The sequence below is a fragment of the Taudactylus pleione genome, unplaced genomic scaffold (genome assembly GCF_031769625.1).
Source record: "Taudactylus pleione unplaced genomic scaffold, aTauple2 ptg001139l, whole genome shotgun sequence".
Lineage (NCBI taxonomy): Eukaryota > Metazoa > Chordata > Amphibia > Anura > Myobatrachidae > Taudactylus > Taudactylus pleione.
In genome coordinates, this window is record NW_028285540.1 from 1,081,296 (window position 1) to 1,091,267 (window position 9,972).

The 9,972-nt window shown below is 48.0% G+C and overlaps 1 protein-coding gene across 1 annotated transcript in view; it reads right to left on the reverse strand.

The window, feature by feature from the left end:
* LOC148453494 (C-type lectin domain family 4 member K-like) overlaps positions 1 to 7,193 on the reverse strand; it is a 108,785-nt gene extending 101,592 nt beyond the window's left edge. The window contains exons 1-3 of the mRNA XM_088462049.1: positions 7,130 to 7,193; positions 5,899 to 5,958; positions 4,999 to 5,064 (exon numbers count right to left, since the gene is read on the reverse strand). Coding sequence (XP_088318175.1) covers positions 4,999 to 5,064; positions 5,899 to 5,958; positions 7,130 to 7,136 — 133 coding nt within the window. The 5' untranslated portion in view covers positions 7,137 to 7,193. The remainder of the gene's footprint in view (positions 1 to 4,998; positions 5,065 to 5,898; positions 5,959 to 7,129) is intronic.
* Positions 7,194 to 9,972: the final 2,779 nt, after the last annotated feature.

Consider the following 9,972-nt stretch of genomic DNA (forward strand, 5'->3'; position numbering starts at 1 on the left):
AATTTTTGCTAAGATTCTTGCAACTAGACTTAATCCCATTTTGCTCAACCTTAATCACCCTGATCAGGTGGGCTTTGTCCCGTCTAGGCAAGCACTTGATAATACCAGGCGTGCAGTGGATATTATTCACTATATTATTAATACACACCAAGTTCCCTTTCTTGTGCTTGCTCTGGACGCGGAGAAAGCCTGACAGGGTCTCCTGGCCATTTATGGTACACACGCTCTCCGCCTTTGGTTTTAGAGGTAAATTCTTACAAGCCATTAAGGCCCTCTATTACAACCCTACTGCTGCTGTTCTTACTGGGGGATTGCTTTCATATCCATTCACCATAACCAATGGAACACAGCAAGGATGGCCTTTATCGCCTCTTATTTTTATGCTGATTATAGAACCTCTAGCTAGGAGGATACGTAATAACCCTTATATTGCTGGTGTGACTTTTGGGAACTCTCAATACACTCTCATTATTTGCTGACGATGTCCTTCTTACCTTGACTAAACCGCTTATCTCACTACCGAACTTGTTTCGTATACTATCTATATATGGAGATCTGTCGGGCTACAAAATTAACCATAGCAAATCGGAAATTCTCCCTCTTCATCTTCTGAGAAGTCTGAAACAACTGCTGCAACAGAACTTTGAATTCAATTGGAGAAAGGACTCCTTGTTGTATCTTGGTGTCAATATCACTAAAACATATGACTGTCTATATAAGGCTAATTATCCTCCATTGTTTAAGTCAATTGAACGGGATTTACTACATTGGAAGACCTACTTTATATCGTGGGTTGGCCGAAAAAATGCTATTAAGATGAACGTTTTACCTAAATTGTTGTATTTGTTTCAGACGCTCCCGGTTGTGGTACCGACCCGAGTTCTTAATTAGCTCCAATCTTTGTACTGTAATTTTATCTGAAATTATAAAAAAACCCGTATAAGGAGGGAAGTTTTGGTTAGACGATCATTGGATGGGGGTTTGGGATTGCCTATGCTCCTACGGGACCATAATGCCTCTCGTTTAAGCCAAATGGTTGCTTGGCATGCCCCTACTTCCACTAAACGATGGGTTGATCTAGAGAGTGCTTTGGTGGGGTGGACTCAATTTCCTTGGCTACCACGCAAACCCGTCCTCTCGACCCCAGTAGTAGCTTTAACACTCACAATATGGGACACTCTTAAAAAATGTGGTCTTTCCACACATCCTTCACCTCAAACCCCCTTATGGTACAATCCTTCCTTCCCATCAGGGCTTTCATCTGCTGTGGCATCTATCTGGTCGGCGGCAGGTATCACATGCTTTCATCACATTATAGGACAATTTGCCCCACAAACTTTTGATTTTCAGGAGAAATATAACATCCCCCACTCTTCTCACTTCCAATTTATGCAACTCCGACATCTTGTTACTTTGATGCTCTCTACTCTCCAGCCTCGTACTCTTTCCCCAATTGAAAGACTTTGCATATACAGACATGCTGATAAGGGCACTATTTCCTTTCTTTACCACTCTGTTCTGACATTGGAGTCCACCTCACTTTCTACACATGAACTCGCATGGGAAACAGATCTGGAACAACCATTAGGAGAAGATGCTTGGGAAATGATACGTCTCGCTATCTCCAAATGTTTTCTTAGTGTGGCTATCCAGGAAAATTCATATAAAGATTTTACCAGATGGTATTTAGTCCCAGAGCGCCTTCATCAAATGTTTTCTAATACTTCTGATCATTGTTGGAGACAATGCGGTCACATTGGCACAATTTTTCTTACCTGGTGGACCTGCCCAAAAATGATCCCATTCTGGAATATGGTCCGCTCCCTTATATCGTCAATTGTAACCATGTCCCCTGTCAACTTGTTACTTTGTGCCCCGGTTGACCAGACTTCTAAAAATACTAACAAATTGATCCTTCACATCTCATGTGCAGCTAAAGATCAAATAGCACGTAACTGGAAAAAACCTGATACTCCAACTCGTCAAGAACTCTTGAATAGAATCTGGTTTATATCTAAGATGGAGTATACTACCTGTCTTTGAATAATTCAGTGGAGAGGTTTCACCCAATTTGGTCCCCCTGGTACTCCTCTCAGGCTGTTACCCTTCCTGGCCTCACGTGAAATGTGATCTATAATCTTGCTCCTGTTTCTTTTCTTTTTCATTTATTATTGTTTATTTACTATTATTATTATGTCCTCCCGGCTCTCTTATACTTCTTTCCCTTCCCCTCCTTTTCCTCTTTCTTATTTACCCTACTTTTCTACTTCATCTTTTCTCTTTACTCTATTACAGTTATTTTTTAGTAGCTTTATTGGAATTTAAGAGGTTGTTCCTTCCAATTTCTATACTACGGAGATACTTTTATTATGGTGTTTATTATGCCTCTTAAATATTTAGCCACATAAAAAAAATAATTATACATATTATCTCTAGATTTTATGTTTATTGAGATGTATTTGATGTTTAGTTCTATAAATTTAATAAACGATTAAAAAAAAAAAAAAGATGATTGTCACTTTAAAAGGATGGAAAATATCACAGGAGTTCCGGCAGCGGTTGCACATTGTACCCTATTACATAAGCCCCACTGAGTACATATCTGTATTACAGGAGTTCCGGCAGCGGCTGCACGTTGTCCCCTATTACATAAGCCCCACTGAGTACATATCTGTATTACAGGAGTTCTAGCAGCGGCTGCACGTTGTCCCCTATTACATAAGCCCCACTGAGTACATATCTGTATTACAGGAGTTCTAGCAGCGGCTGCACGTTGTACCCTATTACATAAGCCCCACTGAGTACATACAGTATCTGCATTACAGGAGTTCTAGCAGCGGCTGCACGTTGTACCCTATTACATAAGCCCCACTGAGAACATACAGTATCTGCATTACAGGAGTTCCGACAGCGGCTGCACGTTGTACCCTATTACATAAACCCCACTGAGAACATACAGTATCTGCATTACAGGAGTTCCGGCAGAGGCTGCACGTTGTACCATATTATATAAGACCCACTGAGAACATACAGTATCTGCAATACAGGAGTTCCGACAGAGGCTGCACATTGTACCCTATTATATAAGACCCACTGAGAACATACAGTATCTGTATTACAGGAGTTCCGGCAGAGGCTGCACATTGTACCCTATTATATAAGACCCACTGAGAACATACAGTATCTGTATTACAGAAGTTCCGGCAGAGGCTGCACGTTGTACCCTATTATATAAGCCCCACTGAGAACATACAGTATCTGTATTACAGGAGTTCCGGCAGCGGCTGCACGTTGTACCCTATTATTTAAGACCCACTGAGAACATACAGTATCTGTATTACAGGAGTTCCGGCAGAGGCTGCACGTTGTACCCTATTATATAAGCCCCACTGAGAACATACAGTATCTGTAATACAGGAGTTCCGGCAGAGGCTGCACGTTGTACCCTATTACATAAGCCCCACTGAGAACATACAGTATCTGTATTACAGGAGTTCCGGCAGCGGCTGCACATTGTACCCTATTATATAAGCCCCACTGAGAACATACAGTATCTGTATTACAGGAGTTCCGGCAGAGGCTGCACGTTGTACCCTATTACATAAGCCCCACTTTGAACATACAGTATTTGTATCACAGGAGTTCCGGCAGCGGCTGCACGTTGTACCCTATTATATAAGACCCACTGAGAACATACAGTATCTGTATTACAGAAGTCTCTGCGGCAGCCTCAGTCCTGTGCTGGGATTGGCTGGATTGTGAGATGGTAAATGTGTTGCGGGCAGCCAGGATTCCCTACTGGGCTGGTGCCTAAATGACTCTTCAGTTCATAGGTTATGACCAGCCAGGTTCTCTGGTCAATGGTCGCAACGTAAGAATCAAAGTGTTATCTGCACAGTTTCTAGCAGAAGTGCCATATGCTGAAGAACTCTTGCGTTTATCCATGTAACTATGCTGTGCAATCCCCATATGGGCCATGGGATCACCACAGATCAGAGTAAACCTAACATGACACCTCTGGGTGCAGTCCCCCCGTGACACCTCTGGGTGCAGTCCCCCCGTGACACCTCTGGGTGCAGTTCCCAGGTGACCCCTCTGGGTGCAGTCCCCAGGTGACATCTCTGTGTGTAATCCCCAGGTGACATCTCTGTGTGTGTAATCCCCAGGTGACATCTCTGTGTGTGTAATCCCCAGGTGACATCTCTGTGTGTGTAATCCCCAGGTGACATCTCTGTGTGTGCAATCCCCAGGTGACATCTCTGTGTGTGCAATCCCCAGGTGACATCTCTGTGTGTGCAATCCCCAGGTGACATCTCTGTGTGTGCAATCCCCAGGTGACATCTCTGTGTGTGCAATCCCCAGGTGACATCTCTGTGTGTGTAATCCCCAGGTGACATCTCTGTGTGTGTAATCCCCAGGTGACATCTCTGTGTGTGTAATCCCCAGGTGACATCTCTGTGTGTGTAATCCCCAGGTGACATCTCTGTGTGTGTAATCCCCAGGTGACATCTCTGTGTGTGTAATCCCCAGGTGACATCTCTGTGTGTGTAATCCCCAGGTGACATCTCTGTGTGTGTAATCCCCAGGTGACATCTCTGTGTGTGTAATCCCCAGGTGACATCTCTGTGTGTAATCCCCAGGTGACATTTCTGTGTGTAATCCCCAGGTGACATTTCTGTGTGTAATCCCCAGGTGACCTCTCTGTGTGTAATCCCCAGTTGACCTCTCTGTGTGTAATCCCCAGGTGACATTTCTCTGTGTAGTCCCCAGGTGACATCTCTGTGTGTAATCCCCAGGTGACCTCTCTGTGTGTAATCCCCAGGTGACATCTCTGTGTGCAATCCCCAGGTGACCCCTCTGTGTGTAATCCCCAGGTGAGGTCTCTGTGTGATGAAAGAGACAGGAAATAACACTAATAGTCCCAAGTGAGGAGTAAGTGCTGCTATAGAGGAGTCGGGAATGGTGGAGTTTCCTGCATTGGTAGATGGAGCAATATACCTGACATTGCTCCGATGCTGCTGTTTGTAGCTCCCTGTGATGTGGCGGAGCCAATGTAACCTATAACTGAGAGAATCTGTATTAGAGAACACACATAATGGGTGTGGAAGGAAGAGACATTGCTGATATCCAGTTATACCTGTATCTACTGACATGTAATATATTGCAGAGGTCCTAATAACAGGTGCAGATGTGGTGGCACCAGGCGATTTCTCTCTCATTAGTAAGTCAATGTGTATATATTGGATAAAACACTGAATCCTCCCCACCTACCCCATTCCACCTGATAGCTCAAGCTTATAATATGGTAAACATAATTTGATATCTCTGTGTAAACCCCACGTGACGTCTCTGTGTGTGTAATCCCCACGTGACGTCTCTGTGTGTGTAATCCCCACGTGACGTCTCTGTGTGTGTAATCCCCACGTGACGTCTCTGTGTGTGTAATCCCCACGTGACGTCTCTGTGTGTGTAATCCCCACGTGACGTCTCTGTGTGTGTAATCCCCACGTGACGTCTCTGTGTGTGTAATCCCCACGTGACGTCTCTGTGTGTGTAATCCCCACGTGACGTCTCTGTGTGTGTAATCCCCACGTGACCTCTCTGTGTGTAATCCCCACGTGACCTCTCTGTGTGTAATCCCTAGGTGACCTCTCTGTGTGTAATCCCCAGGTGACCTCTCTGTGTGTAGTCCACAGGTGACCTCTCTGTGTGTAATCCCCAGGTGACCTCTCTGTGTGTAACCCCCAGGTGCCCTCTCTGTGTGTAACCCCCAGGTGCGGTCTCTGTGTTATGAAAGAGACAGGAAATAACACTAATAGTCCCATGTGAGGAGTAAGTGCTGCTATAGAGGAGTCGGGAATGGTGGAGTTTCCCGCATTGATAGATGGAGCAATATACCTGACATTGCTCCGGTGCTGCTGTTTGTAGCTCCCTGTGATGTGACGGAGCCAATGTGACCTGTAAATGAGAGAATCTGTATTAGAGAACACACATAATGGGTGTGGAAGGAAGAGACATTGCTGATATCCAGTTATACCTGTATCTACTGACATGTAATATATTGTAGAGGTCCTAGTAACAGGTGCAGATGTGGTGGCACCAGGCAATTTCTCTCTCATTAGTAAGTCAATGTGTATATATTGGATAAAACACTGTATCCTCCCCACCTACCCCATTCCACCTGATAGCTCAAGCTTATAATATGGTAAACATAATTTGATCTCTCTGGGCGTCACACCCAGGCGGGGAATCCGGGCGTCACACCCAGGCGGGGAATCTGGGCGTCACCTCCGGGAGTAACCACCACGCGGGGGGGCTCCGGGAGTAACCACCACGCGGGGGGGCTCCGGGAGTAACCACCACGCGGGGGGGCTCCGGGAGTAACCACCACGCGGGGGGGCTCCGGGAGTAACCACCACGCGGGGGGGCTCCGGGAGTAACCACCACGCGGGGGGGCTCCGGGAGTAACCACCACGCGGGGGGGCTCCGGGAGTAACCACCACGCGGGGGGGCTCCGGGAGTAACCACCACGTGGGGGGGCTCCGGGAGTAACCACCATGCGGGGGGGCTCCGGGCGTAACCACCACGCGGGGGGTCTCTGGGCGTAACCACCACGCGGGGTCTCTGGGCGTAACCACCACGCGGTGTCTCTGGGCGTAACCACCACGCGGGATCTCTGGGCGTAACCACCATGCGGGGTCTCTGGGCGTAACCACCACGCGGGGTCTCTGGGCATTATCCTCATGTGACATCTCTGTGTGCAATCCCCAGGTGACATCTCTGTGTGTAATCCCCAGGTGACATCTCTGTGTGTAATCCCCAGGTGACATCTCTGTGTGTAATCCCCAGGTGACATCTCTGTGTGTAATCCCCAGGTGACATCTCTGTGTATAGTCCCCAGGTGACATCTCTGTGTATAGTCCCCAGGTGACATCTCTGTGTATAGTCCCCAGGTGACATCTCTGTGTATAGTCCCCAGGTGACATCTCTGTGTATAGTCCCCAGGTGAGGTCTCTGTGTGATGAAAGATACAGGAAATAACAGTAATAGTCCCAAGTGAGGAGTAAGTGCTGCTATAGATGAGTGGGGAATGGTGGAGTTTCCTGCATTGGTAGATGGAGCAATATACCTGACATTGCTCCGGTGCTGCTGTTTGTAGCTCCCTGTGTAGTGACGGAGCCAATGTAACCTGTAACTGAGAGAATCTGTATTAGAGAACACACATAATCGGTCTGGAAGGAAGAGACATTGCTGAGATCCAGTTATACCTGTGACTACTGACATGTAATATATTGCAGAGGTCCTAGTAACAGGTGCAGATGTGGTGGCACCAGGCGATTTCTCTCTCGTTAGTAAGTCAAAGTGTATATATTGGATAAAACACTGTATCCTCCCCACCTACCCCATTCCACCTGATCGCACATGCTTATAATATGGTAAATATAATTTGATCTCTCTGTGTAACCCCCAGGTGGGGTCTCTGGGCGTAACCCCCAGGTGGGGTCTCTGGGCGTAACCCCCAGGTGGGGTCTCTGGGCGTAACCCCCAGGTGGGGTCTCTGGGCGTAACCACCACCTGGGGTCTCTGGGCGTAACCACCACCTGGGGTCTCTGGGCGTAACCACCACCTGGGGTCTCTGGGCGTAACCACCACCTGGGGTCTCTGGGCGTAACCACCACCTGGGGTCTCTGGGCGTTTTCCCCACGTGACATCTCTGTGTGTAGTCCCCATGTGACTTCCCTGTGTGTAATCCCCAGGTGACATCTCTGTGTGTGTAATCCCCAGGTGACATCTCTGTGTGTGTAATCCCCATGTGACATCTCTGTGTGTGTAATCCCCATGTGACATCTCTGTGTGTGTAATCCTCATGTGACATCTCTGTGTGTAATCCCCAGGTGACATCTCTGTGTGTAATCCCCAGGTGACATCTCTGTGTGTAATCCCCAGGTGACATCTCTGTGTGATGAAAGACAGGAAATAACACTAATAGTCCCATGTGAGGAGTAAGTGCTGCTATAGAGGAGTCAGGAATGGTGGAGTTTCCTGCATTGGTAGATGGAGCAATATACCTGACATTGCTCCGGTGCTGCTGTTTGTAGCTCCCTGTGATGTGACGGAGCCAATGTAACCTGTAACTGAGAGAATCTGTATTAGAGAACACACATAATCGGTCTGGAAGGAAGAGACATTGCTGATATCCAGTTATACCTGTGATTACTGACATGTAATATATTGCAGAGGTCCTAATAATAGGTGCAGATGTGGTGGCACCAGGCGATTTCTCTCTCATTAATCTCTCTGTGTAACCCCCATGTGACATCTGTGTGTAACCCCCATGTGACATCTGTGTGTAATCCCCAGGTGACATCTCTGTGTGTAATCCCCAGGTGACCTCTCTGTGTGTAATCCTCAAGTGACATCTCTGTGTGTAATCCTCAAGTGACATCTCTGTGTGTAATCCCCAGGTGACATCTCTGTGTGTAATCCCCAAGTGACATCTCTGGGTGCAATCCCCAAGTGACATCTCTGGGTGCAATCCCCAGGTGACATCTCTGGGTGCAATCCCCTGGTGACATCTCTGGGTGTAATCCCCTGGTGACATCTCTGGGTGTAATCCCCTGGTGACATCTGTGTTTGTAATCCAAGTGACATCTCTGTGTGTAATCCCCAGGTGAGGTCTCTGTGTGTAATCCCCATGTGACCTGTGTGTAATCCCCAGGTGACATCTGTGTGTAATCCCCAGGTGACATCTGTGTGTGCAATCCAAGTGACATCTGTGTGTAATGCCCAGGTGGGGTCTCTGTGTGTAACCCCCGTGTGACATATGTGGGTGTAATCCCCGTGTGACATATGTGGGTGTAATCCCCAGGTGACCTCTCTGTGTGTAATCCCCAGGTGACCTCTCTGTGTGTAATCCCCAGGTGACCTCTCTGTGTGTAATCCCCAGGTGACCTCTCTGTGTGTAATCCCCAGGTGACCTCTCTGTGTGTAATCCCCAGGTGACCACTCTGTGTGTAATCCCCAGGTGACCTCTCTGTGTGTAATCCCCAGGTGACATCTCTGTGTGTAATCCCCAGGTGACATCACTGTGTGTAATCCCCAGGTGACATCACTGTGTGTAATCCCCAGGTGACATCTCTGTGTGTAATCCCCAGGTGACATGTCTGTGTGTAATCCCTATGTGAGGTCTCTGGGCCTGATTCAGAGCCAGACGCTCTTTGAGAGCACTCGCTTTGAATCAGGGCGTCCCTGTTTTTTTTTGTTTTTTTGTTTTTAAGAGACGGCCTCCTGGCCGCTTGCTGAACTGTGGGTGATCGCGGCTTGTGATGAGACCCTTGTGTTAGGGTCTCGTTCCCGCAAGCTCCAGTGAGCTTTCGGCTAATAGAGCCGGAAGCTCACCAACTGACATCACGTGATGTCAGTGGGGCCGCCCCCAAATGTCAGGCATTCCTTCAGGAACACCTCCGTTTGGCCAGCCAACCCCCTGCCCGCCTCCAAAATGGGGCAATCTGTCAATCACAATCGACAGCTGCCCCGCTTTGGTGCGAGACCCATAGCGACGGAGCGCCCATCGCTGGCCGGGTCTTGCGCATGCACACACCGGAGCCGGCTCCGGTGTGCGCATGCACAGTGGGGGACCATCGACCCACTTGCGAGCACTGCGCGCTCACTAGCGGGTCTGAATCAGGGCCACTGTGTGTAATCCCCACGTGAGGTCTCTGTGTGCAATCCCCACGTGTGGTCTCTGTGTGCAATCCCCACGTGAGGTCTCTGTGTGTAATCCCCACGTGAGGTCTCTGTGTGTAATCCCCACGTGAGGTCTCTGTTTTGTTTGCATGCTTGTATATGCATTCATATGGACAATGATGCTTGGGTTTCAACTGCTATGCTCTTTATTCAGCCATTTGCAAACTATACACATACTGAACACCAGACTACACCCACTACCCAGCATTCCCCATGGTCCAAGGA